Source organism: Artibeus jamaicensis, unplaced genomic scaffold (genome assembly GCF_021234435.1).
Source record: "Artibeus jamaicensis isolate MK-2021 breed Jamaican fruit bat unplaced genomic scaffold, CSHL_Jam_final contig_233, whole genome shotgun sequence".
In the NCBI taxonomy this organism is placed as follows: domain Eukaryota; kingdom Metazoa; phylum Chordata; class Mammalia; order Chiroptera; family Phyllostomidae; genus Artibeus; species Artibeus jamaicensis.
In genome coordinates, this window is record NW_026521486.1 from 5,553,719 (window position 1) to 5,571,427 (window position 17,709).

The 17,709-nt window shown below is 51.9% G+C and overlaps 2 protein-coding genes across 13 annotated transcripts in view; one reads left to right on the top strand and one right to left on the bottom strand.

The window, feature by feature from the left end:
• Positions 1 to 6,634, top strand: part of MRTFA (myocardin related transcription factor A) — a 145,079-nt gene extending 138,445 nt beyond the window's left edge. For all 7 annotated transcript variants that reach the window (XM_037160648.2, XM_037160652.2, XM_053662015.1 and 4 more), the window contains one exon: positions 1,492 to 6,634. In XM_037160648.2, coding sequence (XP_037016543.2) covers positions 1,492 to 2,006 — 515 coding nt within the window. In that variant the 3' untranslated portion in view covers positions 2,007 to 6,634. The remainder of the gene's footprint in view (positions 1 to 1,491) is intronic.
• The window catches only part of SGSM3 (small G protein signaling modulator 3), a 39,562-nt gene continuing 25,005 nt past the window's right edge, over positions 3,153 to 17,709 (bottom strand). The window contains exons 2-22 of one of the 6 annotated variants that reach the window (XM_037160657.2): positions 13,535 to 13,669; positions 12,983 to 13,068; positions 12,459 to 12,525; positions 9,633 to 9,841; positions 9,437 to 9,544; positions 8,662 to 8,805; positions 8,204 to 8,399; positions 7,740 to 7,885; positions 7,224 to 7,448; positions 6,843 to 6,897; positions 6,506 to 6,633; positions 6,234 to 6,389; positions 5,943 to 5,997; positions 5,711 to 5,760; positions 5,371 to 5,523; positions 5,138 to 5,208; positions 4,973 to 5,021; positions 4,810 to 4,895; positions 4,055 to 4,177; positions 3,879 to 3,939; positions 3,153 to 3,634 (exon numbers count right to left, since the gene is read on the bottom strand). In XM_037160657.2, coding sequence (XP_037016552.1) covers positions 3,554 to 3,634; positions 3,879 to 3,939; positions 4,055 to 4,177; positions 4,810 to 4,895; positions 4,973 to 5,021; positions 5,138 to 5,208; positions 5,371 to 5,523; positions 5,711 to 5,760; positions 5,943 to 5,997; positions 6,234 to 6,389; positions 6,506 to 6,633; positions 6,843 to 6,897; positions 7,224 to 7,448; positions 7,740 to 7,885; positions 8,204 to 8,399; positions 8,662 to 8,805; positions 9,437 to 9,544; positions 9,633 to 9,841; positions 12,459 to 12,525; positions 12,983 to 13,068; positions 13,535 to 13,541 — 2,256 coding nt within the window. In that variant the 5' untranslated portion in view covers positions 13,542 to 13,669 and the 3' untranslated portion in view covers positions 3,153 to 3,553. Of the gene's footprint in view, positions 3,662 to 3,878; positions 3,940 to 4,054; positions 4,178 to 4,809; positions 4,896 to 4,972; positions 5,022 to 5,137; positions 5,209 to 5,370; positions 5,524 to 5,710; positions 5,761 to 5,942; positions 5,998 to 6,233; positions 6,390 to 6,505; positions 6,634 to 6,842; positions 6,898 to 7,223; positions 7,449 to 7,739; positions 7,886 to 8,203; positions 8,400 to 8,661; positions 8,855 to 9,436; positions 9,545 to 9,632; positions 9,854 to 12,455; positions 12,526 to 12,982; positions 13,069 to 13,534; positions 13,670 to 17,709 lie in introns of those variants that run through there. The other 5 variants (XM_037160655.2, XM_053662017.1, XM_053662016.1 and 2 more) reach the window with 5 other exon arrangements.

Here is a 17,709-nt window from a genome sequence, read left to right on the forward strand (position 1 = left end):
CTTCTGACAAGCAAGCAGCACTGAGGCTGCTGAGCTGGGAGGCAGTTGGAGAGGCCTGGGTGTGAATTTTAGGAGTTCCCAGTGTCCAGACAGGAACCGAAAGTGGGAGGGGTGAGGCTGGACAGGAACAGAGAGTTCGTGCAGGAAGTGGGGAGGAATCGGCCTTGAGCCCCAGGGTTGAAGACATGGTAGAGTAAGGGAGGGGCGTGCTGCCTGTACCCAGCAGACCACTGAGAAGTGGCCAGAGAAGAGAGAGGTGGCGAGGATGCCAGAAGAGGGTGTTTGAATCCAGTGGGTAGAGTTGGCAGTGTCCTCACTGGTGGCAGTTGGGCAGGTTGACAAGTCTACTTGGAGGGAGCTGGTCATCTGGTGAGAGCAGTGTATCCAGCGAGGATGAGAGAAGAGGGAGGACAGGACCTATAGGGTTGGGGAGCAAGCCTGTTTCTTCATAACTTTTTTTATTGTAAAATATACATAAAATTTGCCATTCTAATGATTTTAAATGTACTTACTGTTCAGTGGCATTAAGTACATTCACAGTAGGGACCTCACATGAATGGAATCATACAGTATTTGTCTTTGTTTCTGGCTTACTTTACTTGCAATAGTGCCCTCGTGGTTTATACGCAATAGCGTGTACCAGAATTTCCTTTTTATGGCTGAAGAATACTTTGTCGTGTGGGGTACCACACTGTGTCGATCAGTTCGTCCACCTGAGTGCTCCCACCTCTTGGCCACTCTGAGGAGTGCACATGGCCGTACGGGCGGCTGCTCCGAGTCCCTGCTTTCACTTCTTTGCTTCTACACCCAGAAGTGGTGTTGGGGTTGTTGGATCACAAGGTTTTTGATATTTACCTTTTCAAGGAACCACGAGACTTTTCCGCAGCAGCTACACCTTTTCATTCATACCAGCAGTATACAAGGTTCAGGTTTCTCCAGAGCACCAACACTCGTCTTTTCGACCATCCCAGTGGGGGTGAAGTGGTATCTCATCATGGTTTTGCTTTGCTTTTCCCTCACGACTAGTGATGTGGAGCATCTTTCCAGGTGCTTATGGGTCATTTGTGTATCTTCTGGAGAAATGTCTTATGAGTCCTTTGCCCATTTTTCACTTGGGTTTTGCTTTTGAATTATAGTTCTTTATTGTGGATATGAATCACTTATCAGATAATATGATTTGCAAATATTTTCTCCAATCCCATGGGTTGTCTTTTCACTCTCTTGATAGTGAAAAGTTTGAAATTTTTCTGTAGTCCAGTTTCTTTTTTATTGCCTGTGATTTTGGTATCATAACCAAGAAATTGATACCAAATCCAATGTCATGAATATTTCCTCCCTGTGTTTTATTCTAAGAGTTTGGTAGTTTTAGCTCCTAAATTTAGATCTTTGGCCCATTTTGAGTTAATTTTTGTACGTGGTATAAAGTAGGGTCCAACTTCAGGTCCTATTCAGGCCTGGTTTCTGACATCCATGTACTTCCTTGATTGACAGAAATTTCAGCGGATTTCAAGGAGCCACCATCCCTGCCAGGGAAAGAGAAGCCTCCCTCGACAGCAGCCTGTGGGTCACCCCTGGCCACACACTCCCCACCCTCTGCTGAGCTTCCCCAGGCTGCCCTGCCTCCATCGGCTTCACCTGCCCTCCCTGGGCGCCTGGAGGACTTCTTGGAGAGCAGCACAGGGCTGCCCCTGCTGACCAGTGGACATGAGGGGCCAGAGTCCCTCTCCCTCATTGATGACCTCCACAGCCAGATGCTGAGCAGCTCTGCCATCCTGGACCACCCCCCCTCACCCATGGACACTTCGGAATTGCACTTTGCCCCTGAGCCCAGCAGCATGGGCCTGGACCTGGCTGACGGCCACCTGGACAGCATGGACTGGCTAGAGTTGTCATCAGGTGGCCCTGTGCTCAGCCTGGCCCCGCTCAGCACCACAGCCCCCAGCCTCTTCTCCACAGACTTTCTTGACGGCCACGACTTGCAGCTACACTGGGATTCCTGCTTGTAGCTTTCAGGTTTGCCAGGGGACTGAGGGGCTGGAAGTTGGGAGCCTGGGGAACTCTAAGGGAGCTCGGCGCTCTCTTGCCTGATTCAGCCTCTCTGCGCAGTTGTGAGTCCTGACAATCACAGGCCCTGCTTTTCCCTCCCTGGCTCAGGCTCACTCAAGAGAGAAGCTGCCAAGCAGCAGCTCTGGGTCCACCCCTGGGTTTGAGAGACCTGGACAGGCCAGGGGTGTTTATTTGACCTCCTTTTGTGAGGTTGGAGGTAACCTGTCCAGCTGCAGTTTGCTCAGGTGGGCAAGGCATGAATCCCCTCCCTTCCCTGTGAGGGAAGAAACAAGCTGGGCCTCTACCTCCCATTCCCAGTGATGCCAACCCCAGGTTCCTGGGAAGGTGGGGGTTTGTTGCGGGGTGAGGGGAGCTGCCACGTTAATGTCTTGGTGTAGTGTAACCATTTAGTGGTTGGTAGCAAATGTGTTCTGTACAGGTGTACATACCTCTATATTATATATCGCCATACATATATACATATATTTTGGGGGGTAGGAGGATGCAATTCCTCCCATCCTACTGTGCACATACGGAATGGCCTGGAGACCACCTCTTCTGGGGTCCCCAGCTCCACCCTTCACGTGTGTTTGACATGTAGACACCCCATCACAGCCTGTACCCCACCTGTCCTGCTCCGTATCAGTGCCACGAGGGCAGAGGTGCTTCCTGGTCCCCTGCCCACATTCCATCCTGCTGCCTCACTGCAGCCACCACAGCCCTGGGACAGGAGGGGCATTAGCCACATAGTGGGGCCAGAGGTAGCCCTCAGGCTATGGCTTCTTTCTCTGCTGGGGCCGAGCCTCCCTTCTGGCCTGTCACTGTCATCCACAGGGGCCTGGGGAGGGAATCACCAAAACCAGTGCTGGGACAGAGGTGGGGAAGCTGTGTGAACTTTTTAAAATAAAATCAGAAACCCCAGTTTGTTAGCCTGCGTTCAATCTATGGACAAGGCAGTTGGTACAGCTGGGCCCTAGGCCTTCTAGCATCTAGGGGCCATGCCATAACCCCACCTTCCCAGCCAGGCTCTCCATTCTAGACCATTCCAGAAAGGGCAGCATGTTGGACATAGAGCTCCATGGCCCCTACTGGACCAAAGACAGATGTGATTTCTCAAAAAGACAATTTATTTACAAACCAAAGAGGCCAAGGAGCCTTTAGCCATCCCCATTCCTTTCCTGAGTGAAAACTGACAGGTGGCTCTCTACCTCCTCACGAGGTTTATGACCAGTACAAGTAGTAAAGTTGGGGCCCAGGGCCTACAAAAAGACACTGCGTGGAACAGACTGAGCCAGGCCCCCCACCTTGTGCTCCAGGGCAGTGCCCCTTCTCTCTTTACCATGATGCCTGGCCAAAGCTCCAGTGTCTTCTCCCCTTGCTCTTTCTGGGCTACCTCAGCCCCTGTCCAAAGCAGGGCAGTGCTGCTTTCTTGCTGAGGAAGGAGCTGCTCTGGTAGCCGATATGTTGGGAGGGGTCTGGGCATGACAGGGCCACTGGAGGAAGAGCATCACCCATCTATGTCCCAGCTGAAAAGGTGGTGCTTCACCAGCATGTCCTGGACGCCTTCCTTCAGGGGCTTCTTCTCCTCCTGCACACAGGGACAGCCCCTCACTGTCTGGGGCCACACAGCATGGGTTGCTGGGGCAAACAGTGAAGAAGCCCAAGGTGGCAGGAGCCATTGTCCTTTATAGACAATGCCAGCACTCAGGTGAAACCATACGGCCCTGCCTCAGCCACCCAGGAAACCTTTGGACTGATCTGCCAGCACACCCACCGCAGCAGCCCCTTCAGGAGAAAGATTGCTGGGCCAAGCCCCAACCCCAACCACCTACCTCTCTCTTTGCAGGAAGTTCCCAGTCCTGGGAGAGGCTGAAGGCAAAGCAGCAGAGGACACTGGAGGGAGGAAGGGGAGGCTGTCAGTCACGCTCAGGTTGGCTCTTTCCAACCTCAGACCCCCAGGGTCACTGGACTGGGTTCCGGAAGCCCAGCACCGGGGCAGGGTCCTTACCGGAGCTCACACTTGATCTGGACCCAGCCGGGGCTGCGCAGGAAGGACCAAGGCTGGTACCACTTTTCCACAGTAGGCAGGCTGGAGCAGAGCACCTCCAACCACAGGTGTAGGACCTGTTCACTGGGGGTGGGGGGCATCCATAGGGTCTTCTGAGGACCATGGGTGGGGCTCTGGAGCTCCTCTAGCCACAGCCCCTCTCCCTCCACATCCTTTACTCTCAGCCCTTTCCTCTCTGCATCCGAGACAGTTACTGCCTCCTGCCAAGCACAGGGACCCTGAGCCCTGCTGGTCAGTCCAGAGTGAAGTACATACTCACCAGCCTGGTGGGGCCACAGCCACATCCTGAACTTGTCTCAGGGACATTTGTTCCTTTGCAAACCAGCCCTCCTCCCACCCCAGGTGGTGGCAAATCCAGAAACATCTCATTCACACAGGACTGAGTCTCACAAATGCCCAAGAGCCCTCAGGCAGGGCTCCCCTCCCTAGTTTGCTAGACTCATATCTAGGAAGTCCCTTCTCTGGTCACTTTGCTAAAATCTGTGTTTGATATAACCTTCAAGTGCCTTCCCTGGCCACAAAGCAAGAGCTGGTCTTGTGCTAGAGGAAGGCCTTTGGGTGTCACCCTTGCTGCCTGCCACTTGTCCACCTCCTCGGGGTCCTGGAAGGCCCGGCTCACAGGCCCCTGCTCCCCGACAGGGCTGCCACTTGTCCAACTGTGGACTGTCACACCTGCAGCAGGAGCAGACACTTACTTGAGCCCCACACAGATGAGGGAGCGGAGCTTCACATCCATTTGCGCATGTGCGGCATCGTGGGTCACGTTCACAGACTGCACAGCCTGGGAAGACATAGCTGTCACTCAGATGCCCCCAGGTGCCAGCCCAGGAGCCAGGCTGCACCCAAGGCCCCACCTACCCGGTAGAGCAGCTCCTCCGGGGTCAGAACTTTGCCGTCTTCATCCAACCTGGGGAAGTGGGGAACGAAAGCTGCCTGGTGTGCAGGCGTGGGCTGCTCCCTCTCCCCCCCCCTGCCCAAGGATGCCAGGATGCCCTGCCAGGGGAGGGACTGAGGCCTGGTTACCTGTATGTCTTACACAGCACCAGGCGAGAATACACGGAGTCAAAGTCTCTCTCTACTTCTCGGCCTGCTGCCTGAGGGCCGGGGGATAGTGTTAGGGACAACCGGGTAGGTCGAAGTCACGGGGTCCAATTAAGCGCAAATCACCACCCCAAAAGCTCCTGCCACCAGCTCCACAGAGCCCAGGGGCTTGGGGAGAAGAACACTGTGGAACATGGGTCTAGCCACTGACTCACCTCCTCAATAAACAGCCAGGGGTGGCAGGCACCCCCAAGCAGGGATGGCTTCTTCAGTCCGTGTTCAAACAGAGCCTTCAGGGCTGGGCAGAGGGTCCCTCGCACAAGATCCGTGACCCCCTCTGTCACTGTGTCATCCCCAGCGACGGAGTACTGATGGTTGGGGATAGGGTCTGAGAGGCCCCAGACTCACACCACCCCACCCTCTCTCCCTGTCCTCACATCCACAGCCATATGCCAGAACTTGGTCAGGACACAGGCCCTGGCTAGGAGGGCACAGGCCTTCCAGGGTGGAGGGAGCAGCATCTCCCATGGCAGCCCCACCCTGTGCCCTGCTTACCTCTTTGCTCCGTTCATCCAGGACTTCCACAAACTTGGCTGGAAACCAACCTGTGGGAGAGGCAGGGTCCTGTGAGGAGCCTAGTGTACCCACGCTTCCCCCCCATGGTGCTGAGGACAGGCTCAGCCCAGTTTCTGGCCAGGAGTGGGAAGGCAGAAGGGCTGTAGCTAAGAGTGACCAGCCTTACTGCCCAGCCCACCTCTCCCACCTGGAGACCAGACCAAGGCCTCACCTCTCAGGCCATTCAGCTCCCCCACCCAGCAGTGCTCATCCTTCTGAGAAATGATCTGCAGAGGAAAAGAACAGGAGGCAGGTCTTGGTTGCCTGGGCCCAGTGGCTTGCACACCTGGTTTCATCCTCAGCCAAGCCAATGGAAATTCTTAGCAGGGAGAGGGCCCGGGTGAAGGTAGATAATCTGCCACAGCCTTGGGGCCAGAAGATGGTAGGACCAATGGCACCTGCTCCCAGCAACCAGGATCCACCTGCCTCTGAGCACCCACCTCCCGAGGCTCGCCTTACGCACTGTGATGATGTCATTCTTGCGGAAGCCCAGCTCATCATCGTCATGTCTCTCAAAGTCCAGCAGGGCTTTGGCCCGGCGCCGGTGGCTGCGTGAGCAGGCCACATAGTTCTCATGGTCCCGCTGGTGGCTCTCCATGCTGTAGTCTGGGGTCAGCTCCTGCCAGAGCAGTGGGAAGGCCCACCAAGGAAAAGGTGCCTCAGGATGGGGATGGGGAAGGAGAGCCCCCAAGTCAAGCAAGACACTGGGCTCAGGACAGGGAGCCTGCAACTCACCACATTACAGTTTTTGGGGTCAGTGCACTGGAAATGGCGTGCCACACGCAGGATGGCTTCTCGGAGGTCAGCCAGCAGTTCTGTCTGCTTGATGTTCTTGGCCTTGAGTGCCTCCAGGTCATCCTCCCCTGAGAGGCCAAGAGAGCTAGGGCAGCCGTGGCTCCTGCCCAGCCCTCTTCCCAACTGCAAGGAGGCTGAGTCCATCCCGGCGTGTGAGGATGAAGGGACACCGCCCTGCCCTCCATCTTTGCTTTCCCCTATCCCAGGCTCCAAAAGCTTAGACTTGGCTGGCAGGAGGGAGCTGGGTGGGCCCACCTGCCTATGGCATGATACTCACCAAAAAGCAGGGAGGTGATGCCCGACTTCCTCCTCTGGGTTCTACGACGGACCACCTGCAGGCACGAGTGGGCTCAGCACCCAGTGCCCAGCCAAGCAGAGGGCATCTCAGCACTGGAGGAAGGGAACCGAGCCCTTCCATGGGACAGCCCAGGGCCTTGGGCGTGCTACCTCATCAGAAATGTTCTGTCAGTTCAAAGCTGGGTCTGCTCTACACCCAAACTGGGCCTGTCACTCCACAGCTGTGGTCTGTGGGGCGGAGCCTAGCCTTGGGTGCTGAGCTGGGGAGGGGGTAGCAGACAGGGAAGGGCTCGCTCTCTGTGCTTCCTCAAAAGACCCCCATGCTGTAGGTGAGGCAAAGCCTCCTCCCTCACAGGCACACCTGAGAGAGGTGGGTGGTGGTGCTGGTCCCCAGGAGCTGGCCCTGGTCTGCAATGATATAGGCCATATGCTTGCGGCGCTGGGTCTCCACGGCCACGTCAGTGAGGGAGCCCGCCAGCCGCATAGCCTCCCCCAGCAGCAGCTCTGCATCCTCAATCTGGGAGGGTATGTCTGACAGCGTGTTGAAGATGGAGGCCGAGTTCTCTGACTGGATCAGCTCCTCCTCCTGGGCAGTGTGAGGGGAAGGAGGGGGGAGTTACTGCCCAATCACCACCCCTTGGCATGTGTGACTTCCTGGAATGATCAGCTGAGCACATGGAGTCCTTGGCCCCAGGAGACCACCCCCGTGCAGTAGCTGTCAGGAGGGGCCAGTGCTTAGGCCACATGATGCTGAAGCCCAGATTCCCCTGCATCACCAAGAGAAGGCACTAGGACAGCTGGTCTGGGACACAGAGCTCCTAGTCTAGCTGGGAAGCTGGGCAGCATGGCCCCAGGTGGGACGGGGCTGCAGTAGCACCTTGAGGCGTAGCATGCCCAGCGTGGTCTGGAAGAGCACCAGGGAGCCCTCGTAGAAAAACAGGTCCCAGAGGCGCAGCAGCAGCTTAATGTGCACCACGCTGGCGAAGGCCGTGAGAAACCAGTGCAGCGTGATCAGGGACAGCTCTACGGACAAACCAGAGACAGTGGCAGGAAACAGTACGAGAGGAGAGGCACCCCAAAAGCACATGAGTGAGCAGAAAGGTGAAAAATGTCTCCCAAAAAGCAGCAAGAGGCCCGCCCTGCTCCAGGGGGAGGGAGGAGACAGGGCATCAAAGAACAAGAGCAGCAAATACTGCATGTCCATGAGTCAGCCCTCTTCAGAGGAGCTCACTTCTCCATCCCCACCCCCGATGGCCAGGGGCTGTGTCCTCAGTGGGCTCTTTCAGGAAGACTCAGGTCCATCCTTGACCCCAGAGAAGAGGAAGGGCAGCCCGTCCTTACCGATGTCATGCTCCTGGAGCAGCTTGTCCAAGCGAGGCAGGTACTGGACAATGAGGTGGCGCAGGACCCGCTGGTCGGTCTGGACACCCAGCAGGGTGGTGCTGAAGTAGGAGGCAGGGAGCAGGTCCTCGATGATGGTGCACATCATCCAGAAGGCGTCCTCCTCCTCCAGGAACAGCAGGAGGCAGGCGGCCACCTGGCCAGGGCAGGGGGACAAGGGGCCTCGACCCAGGTCTCCACACAAGTTAGAAGCAATGCCCGCTCTGAGGGTCACGGTACAGACCGCGTGCCTTCTTCAGGCTCAGAACCACCGTATTTGGCAGCCCTGACCCGCCTTGGGGATTCCCACCTCTACCTCTGCTTCCTGCTCTACTGCCCTAGATGGTGAGATTATTTGCCCCTGGGGGCCTGGAGAACACCCTTGGAGACACCCCTTCTGCTTCCTGGGCTGTGCTTACCATGCCTGTGCCCTGGCAGTAGCCAATCTCTGGGTAGAGCCAGGCCAGTGCTCGGAGAACCCTGCGCAGGCGGGGCACCCCAATGCTGCTCACGTTGGCAAAGCAGGCGTTGCTGGGCATGGTGCGGAGCAGGTCCTTCTCAATCTGCCAGCGGCCCCCACACAACAAAACCCTGTGAGACACAGCTGAAGGCCTGTGGGTCCACACCCGCCATGCTGTTGACACCTGGGAGAGAGGCTGGGAGACCCCCGTTTGGGGTACACCCCAGGCGGGCTTCTCTCCCAGGAATGGGGATTCTTTGACCCCTTCCCTTCAGGATTAGAGCCCAGCTTACGTGTAACTGATTCTACCAGATTCACCTGGGAATTTACAAAAATAAAACAAGATTCTTGAGCTTCAGAATGGAACTATGGAATGAGAATCTGGAATGGGGGCTGGAAATCTATATTAAAAATCTCCAGGTGATCCTAATATGCAGCCAGTTAAACGGATTAGATATGCAGCCAGTTAAACGGATTAGATGGCCTTGTTGGCAATTCTCCCTGCTGCTTACAGGGAGCCCAGGAGGACACCTGTGGGTGAGAGGGCCTCCCAGGGCTGCCAGGCAGCTGCTGTGCTCTCCCCAGCCACCCCTGCCAAGGAGAGACTAACAAGGGGGCTCCTGTAACAGCAGGCAGACCACCCCCTGCCTGCAGGACCACCCACAGTTCCTGAGGGAGCCCCCCTCCCGGGAAACACCCCCCCCCCCCCCCCCCCCCCGTGCTCCGCAGCTCACCTGTTTGGCAGCAATGGTCTCGTCGTTGGAGCTGTTCCTCACCACCTCCCGGTAGGACAGCTCGGAGTTCCTCTTCTTCTGCAGGGCTCCAGAGAGCCGCATCCACAGCTGAGGGGAGGAGCCGACAAGCACTCAGTCTTTGATGGGACACCTGAGCCCTCAGCGGCCCTCTGTGGTCTGGCTTCCACAGCCTCACCTGCGGCCTCATGCTGTGTGGGATGCCGGCCAGCACCAGGGAGCGGAGCTTCTCGGAGCGGGGCAGGGAGATGGCAATCTTGTCCCAGGTGAGATCGCCCACGTCATGGTTATGGGTGAACTCCAGATGGGCCTGCCACCGCAGCCGCTGTGGAGGGTCCTCCACCAGAGACTCAGCTGGCAGCCTGCTGGACGTGGGGTCAGCCCCATCTGCCAGGGGAGTACCCGGGGACACGGTGGTGAGAGGGAAGGAAGCAAAATGTCTCTGGACTTTCAGCCCAGGGCCCAGACCCACCCCTGCAATCCAGAGCCACCATTCCCGTGGCTCCAGCAGCACTTGCACCAGCAAGCCCGACTCCTCACTCCCCCCCAAACCTGTCCCTCCAGCATCTCCCCCAGGTCCACAAACTAGTCTCCATTCTCCAGATACTCAGACCTAAACCTCGGAGCCCCCTGCGGTTTCTCCTCCACTTCTGCCCCAGGGTCAATCCATTAGCAAACACTGTTGGCTGGGCCCTCAGAGCACAGGCAGAATCTCATCCCTTTTACCCCCTCTGACTACTGCCCTCATCCAAGCCATCACCCTTCCTCTGGATCACTGCCACAGCCTTTAGAGCATCCTCCCTGGCCCACTCCGGCCCCTCTAAAAGCAAACCTCCACAAAGCAGTCAGAGTGCCCTTGAAGACACAAGTGAAATCATGTCACCCCTGAGAGCTCTCTAGTGCCACCCACCTGCCCGCCTCACTCAGATGTGTAGAAGGCTCCATGGCGCACCTCCTGCTGTCCTGTCCTCTCCCTGTCCCCATCTCCCACCTTCCTCTTGCTTCCTCCACTCCAGCTATTCCCAAAATCCACTCCCATCCAGAGCCCTTGCACCTACTGTTCCTCTTCCTCAGCTATACTCACTTCCTCTCCTTCCTCCCTGTCTGATCCATTGTCCCTGCCTTGGGGAGGTGCTCCTTCACCACCTTATACACAATCCACCTCCCCTCCTCTCTAGTTCTGAAATTTTTCATAGCTCTTGTTGCCCCCTGCATATGATATATTTGTTTACATATTGCTAGGAAATTCCACGAGGCCAGGATCACCTCTGGTTCTGTCCAAGGCTCTGGGGATACAACAGTGGAGGGGGGACAACAGTCAGCCTTCTTCAAAATGCTTGAGGGAATGTGGACAAGGCTCCCACAACCTGGCAGCCTTGCTGCGAGTCAGCCCCATAGAGGGCCTCGTCCTTCCTCATCCTAACGCCATACACTCAGCCTCAGCTTTCTCAGCTTCGCCTTTAGTGCATTTACATACAGTAAATTGCACAAATTTTAAGTGTACATTCTGGTGAGTATCAAACAAGTGTCTGAATATTCTCCCCATCAAGATACAGAATATCTGTATCATACAAGAAAGTTCCCCGAGTTCCTCTCAGGTCCAAATATCTGTCTGCCAACTAGAGAACAAGGAAAATGCAGTCAGAATCAGAAACAGGAATGACCTGAAGATGACTGGTTTTAATCCATTAAAATCTTGTGGTCACAGTTATGTCCTGGTGACAGGTCACCCTGGGTCTGGACAATGGCTTTCCCAGTAGTCCACTCAGGAACCAGCAGGTACGTTTACAGTAGAAAACGACCTACAGGCCCACTGACAGAAGCATGATTATAGGAATATTATGATAAAGCCACTATAATGGGATATTATGCAGCCACTGAAAAACTATGCTTTTAAAGTGATCTCAAGCGACCAAAATGCTCACGGTATAAAGCTGCTATATATGAGCAATATAAAAACATGTATATGGGACGAGTGCTAAAGGGTGAAGGGAGCCAAATATATGGAAACAGAAGATGATTTGATTTGAGGGGTGAAAAAGCAACACAATACACTCATCATGTATCACAGAAATGTACCCTTGAAACCTGTACAACCCTCTTAACCAATGTCACCCAATAAAATTAATTTAAAAGAAGAAAGCAAGCAGTACAAACTGGTAGTTAGAAAATAATCACAGGAATGTAAGGTACAGCATAGAGAATATAGTCGATAATATTGTGATAATCATGTCTGGTACCAGGTGGGTATTAGCCTTATTGCAGGGATCACTTTGTAAGTTACATCAGTGTTTAACCACTATGCTGTACACATAAAACTAATATAATATTGAATGTAAACTGCAATAAAATTTTTTTTAAACTTTAAAGGTAAAAAATTTATATATAATAAGTATATATAGACATAAACACAAAACCAGAAAGGATACACTAAAATGTCAGTTATCTTCAGGTTAATGTATTTTAATCTTTTCTTAAAGAAGTTATTTATTTATTTTTAGAGGGAGGGAAAAGGAAGGGGAAAGGGAGTGAAACATCGACATGCAGGTGCCGGCCGGCAGCCCAGGTGTGTGCCCTGACTGGCAACAGAACCGGTGACCCTTTAGTTCACAGGCCAGCACTCAATCCACTGAGCCACACCAGATTAAGTTGTTTTAACCTTTACATTTTTCTGTATATTTTAACTTCTCTACAAGGAACATTGCTTTTGTTATCATATAAAGATTAATAAAATTAATCTAAAAAATCATAGGTGTCCACACCCAGCTGACCCTTGAACAACACAGGGGTTAGGGGGACCATCTGCCCTCACAGTCAAAAATCTGCATAACTCCCATCGGCTCCCTGAGCACAAAGCCTGCCAACCACCAGCTGGCCCTTGAACAGCCTGGGTTTGAAGGGTGCAGGTCAACTAAGCTGCGTGGGTCATCTGCATAAACAGAGTCATGGGAGCTGGAGTCCTCCCTGAGGACACCTGCACGATTACACACGGACTCAATCTTACCTTCCTTGTCCACCCGGAAACCGAACTCGTCGTAGCAGAACTCTGGTTGCTCCGCTGACTCTTCCTTCTAGACCCAGGATAAGGAAGAGTCTGTCATGTGGCCTCCAGTCTAGGCCCACAGACTCTGGACACGCCACCCACGATGCTGCTGCCTGCTGAAGTCCCAGCGAGCCTTCCAGACCCAGATCAAGGGCTCTGTATTCATCACTCAGCTACAGGGGCCACTAGCTTCTCGAATTCTCTCCACATTTTGTTTTCCCCAAAGGTCAGACAAAATCCGATCAATGAAAGGAACATGTTTTATGCGTTTGTGTCCCAATAATACTGAGCACATAGTGCCATAATACTCCAACCTAATGACAGATTCTCAGAGGACATGGAGCTAAGATGCTATCTCTGACGGTGGCCTCTGACTGTGTGAATAGGGTGGCACTGCCACCCACTGGGAGCTTGCAGCAGCAGGTTCCCTTGGGCACGGACAATTTGGGAGCACAGCCACTGGTGCCTGGCTGCAACTGCTGTACCTGTGTGTACTTGGCCAGGATCTCCTGGGGCCACATGCTTGGAGTCAGGGCTGAGAAGGGGCCGGAGGCAGAAGGTGTATGGCTTCCTGGAATCAAGGAAAACCAGGAATAGGAGATGAAAACAATACAGAGCTTTTGGGGCAAATTCGAGACCTCCAGCATAAGGGGACTGACTGCACCATTTAAATGAGGCAGGGGGAGAGGTAGAAACCCAGAAATGTGCAAATATCTGGAAGGAAAAGAAAAAAAAGCACGTTACAAATACCACCAAACTCCTACTCCTTGCCTCTTCCTCTACTATGAGTGAGGATTTGTAGCTGAAAGGAGGAAAGAGGACAGAGACTCAGGAAAACTCCCAAAACTGCTCCGAGAAGAGAGCTCTAACTCTCCCAGACTCCCAGTCACAAGACTTCCTCCTTCCTCCACCTCCTACCTGAATGGTCTTGATCCTCAGAAGTATGTGAAAAACAAACAAAGCCTCCTGGGTAAAAGACCCCCTTCATTCCACAGAGACTCTCACTCCATTTCCAAGCCCAGGTCCCTGCTCCCCACCTGACATTGTGTGAACAGGTGAGGCAAGTCTTCAGCAGATTGTCTGGATCTGGAAAACTTCTGCAGAAGTTTTCTATCCTAATATCTTACAGCTGGAAGGCTCCTCAGGCTTCATCTGGTCCAGAAACATCTGTCCTGGCAGGAAAGCAAAGGGGAAAGTCACTCAGAAGCAGCCCCCGCTGCTTCCACCCACCACTCTGATTTTGCTGGCCCAGAAGCAGTGGGGAGGGAAGTCCTGGCCACTGTTCAACAAGGGAAGGAAAAATCACACTTTAAAAAGCCTCCTTTTCTGCCCCAGTTGGTGTAGCTCAGTGGATTGAGCATGGGCCTGCGAACCAAAGGCTCACAGTTTGATTCCCAGTCAGGGCACATGCCTGGGTTGCAGGCCAGTTCCCAGCAGGAGACGCATGAGAGGCAACCATACATTGATGTTTCTCTCCCTCTCTCCTTCCCTTCCCCTCTAAAGATAAATAAATAAAATCTTTAAAAAATAACATTTTTAAAAAGCCTCCTTTTCTGAACATTTCATCTGAGGACACACTTTGAAGAAGCTACAAAACCAATTGTTCTTAACAGCTCTGTGAGCCAAGGGGAGTGTCCATACAGCCCCCATCTTAGGGAAGGAGAGAATCACACACACAGACCTCGTAAGGCTCTATGCTCAGGCAAATATTTCTTAAATAAGAAAATAAGCCCTGGCTGGCATAGCTCAGTGGATTGAGCACAGGCCTGTGAACCAAATGGCTGCTGGTTCAATTCCCAGTCTAGGGCACATGCCTGGGTTGCAGGCCAGTAAGGGGGCATGTGAGAGGCAACCACACATTGATGTTTCTCTCCCTCTCTTTGTCTCTCCCTTCCCCTCTCTAAAATTAAATGAAATCTTTAAAGAAAAAAGAAGAGAAAACCCAGCCACCAACAAAACCTCCCTGAGCAGGTTTCCCTGAGGCAGCATCTTTGAGGACTCCTTTAAACTGCACCTGAGCTCCTGAGTCACCCGCACTCACCCGTCACCGACACATCCTGCTCTCTGCTGCAGTCTGCTCTGCCACCGTTTCCACGGACTGTGACCTAATTCAGGTCTCCCGTCACTTTAAATCACTGCCTCCCTCCCCTCCCTTTTTTTGTTCACTTAAAAATTAAGGACTCAGTAATAATAAAAAGACAAGCAGCCCAATTTTTAAAATGGGCAAAAGATCTGAATATACATTTCTCCAAAAAAGATATGTGAATGACCAAATGAGCAGGTAAAAAACACTTGATATTTTTATTCATCAGAGCAATGCAAACCCAAACCACAGTGCGATGCTGCTTCACACCCACTAGGATGGCCGTCATCAAAAAGACAGTGAGGGCCCTGCCCAGGGAGTTCGGTTGGTTAGAGTGTAGTTCCAATAGGCCAAGGTTGCAGGTTCAATCCCTGGTGAGGGCACATATAAGAATCAACCAATGAATGCATAAATAAGTGGAACAACAAATCAATGTTTCTCTCTCTCTGTCTCATATCAATAAATAAAAAAATTTTTTTAAAGACAAACGGTGAGTGTTTGTGAGGCTGTGAAGAAACTGGAACCCTCAGATATCACTGCTGGGAATGTAAAACTGTGCAGCTGCTGTGGGGAAAAGCTTGGCTCTTCCTCAAAAGGTTAAATATTACCCAGCAATTCCACTCCTGGTGTCCACCCAAAACAAATGAAAGCACATATCCACACAAAAACTTGTCCATGGACACTGACGGCTGCATTATTTGTTACAGCCCCAGGGTAGAAATAACCCAGATGTCTAACATGGTGAATGGATATGCAAATGTATGGAATATCCATGTAATGAAATATTATTCAGCTGTATATGAAAAATGTGTGGAATATCCATAATGAAATATTATTCAGCTGTAAAAAGGGATGAAGTGCAGATTATGCTCTAACATGAATGAACCTTTAAAACATTACGCTTAGTGAAAAAAGCCAGCCACAAGAGGATGAATATTGTACGATTCTGTTTAAATGAAATGTCCAGTAGAGGCAAATCCACAACCGAGATTAATGAGTGACTACCAAGGGCCAGGGGAGAGGGGAAATGCAGGCTGCCTGCTAATGGGTATGGGTTGCTCTCTGGGGAGATGAAAAATGTTCTAGAGTTGTACCGGGGTGACAGCTGTACAGGAAACACTAAAACCACTGAAATGTACACCTTAAAATGGTACATTTTGTAGCATGTGAATTTTATCTCAAAAATTAAAGGAAAAAAAACCAGCACTAGGTGCTTCTCTAACTTTCTAACTTCCTATTTCTAACTTGCTTCCAGAAGCAAGAAGACCCATTAGAACCAGAAGACCCTATTATCACCCGCTTGTGCTTCAACAGAAACACATTTTGGGGGTAGTTTTTTTCCAGACTTTTTCCATTTTTTAAGCCTTTTACTTTTAATCATAGAGTAAAAAGATCTGACTCCATGAAATAAATATGAGGGCAAAAATAGGAGGGATGGTTGAAATATTTAGAACAAGCTGCCTTATAGTTTTTGCAATCATACTCACCTAGACCTAAAGAAAAACCTCCTTTGCCATTTTTCGGGTGACAGGAAATTAGAGGTGCTAGTTGTTACTCTGGGCCACAGCAGCTGCTAGTCTTCACTACACTATCCACTACAGAATTCTAGTGTTAGGATTCTGGGTAAACTAGAAGGGTCCTATGAGGGATAAAGGAAAAAACGAGGAAAATTAAACAACCACTTCAGGGGAGCTGGGAGAACACATAACTCTGTGGGCCCTTAACTCAAGCATAGGTGGGAAAATGGGCATGTGAAAAACTCCAGTTCTCTGTAAAGACATACTTACAAATTTGGGGGCAAAAGAGTCATCTTGGAACTCCTAAGGGGACCTCCTAAAGGGTCATGAGTCTTCTCTCCTCTGTCCTCAGACACACCCTGACCATGCCAAGTTTGGGTTAAATGACCACAATGGAGGCTTTGGTGTCCAACGGGGTGAGCCACTCCCTCCTGCTTCCAGACAGAGAACCAGATGGCAGAATCTGCATCCCTAACAGGTCAGCTTGTCTGTCCTCTTGAGGATGATCGTGAAAATGTAATGTCTTCCTTCAGTATAACAGACATGCAGGGAGTTATTTGAATCAGAATTTTGTGCTGGATGGAGCATTACATATTTTTATGTTAAAGGGACTGAGCTGGAAGGTTTTTAAATCATTCAATCCTCACAACATATTTTGAAGTAGATATCTCTATTCCTTATACACAAGAAAATAAGCCTAGAAGAGACCCACAGACAATTTTCCAAATGGACTCCAGTAACTGTGCCCTAACCAAACGCTGTACTCCCCCCCCCGCCCCATGAAATGACACACAGGGCCACTAGCTATCCGGTGCTGGGGGCCAAGCTGGGAAATAATCCAGTGCTCTATTGTGCATATCGCTGCAGCACCAGCCTCAGGAGGGGGCAGCTTCAGAGCTCACCCTCTGCACCACCTTCACCTTTGTGCAGCAGCCAGGCAGCTGCAGGTAAAGTGAAGACAGTTCCAGGCAGACTGATGTGGATTCCCAGCTCTGCTGCTCCCCACTTAGTATGACCTTGGTGAGTTCACTTCATCTCTTTAAATCTTAGTTTTCTTATCCATAAAATAGAACAACGGCCCCTACATCTCACAGTGGTTATGAGGATTAAGTAAGAATACAAATATGGCCCTTAGCACACTGTCAGACACACAGCAAGTACCCAGTAAGCACCAAACCCTAGTAACAGTCCTAGTAATTTCTAGGCAGTTATTGTTAGTATCTGGGCCTTCAACATTGATACACTGAAAGCCATCTGATACTGCTGATATTCATCCACTACAAACTATAAAAACGACAATTCTATATGGTTCAAAGTAACACATGCCAGTTGTGATCATGAGAAAGACGTATCCACACCCCAGAGGCAGTAATTTGGTTGTTTCATCTAGAAGGGCAAAGAAAGTGTGAAGGAAACAGGTGTTGCTTGCGGTGGAGGAAATGAGCTGTCTCTGGCTGTGGAAGACTGAGGGGCAGGGAGGATGATTCTCACCAGGCAGCTTCCCTTCCTGACCTGAGCTTGCCCCCCACCCATTCATTCACTCCACAGTTACCGAGCACTACCATTCACCAGGTGCGGTCCTTGAGCTGAGGTGGAACAATGGAAAACAAAA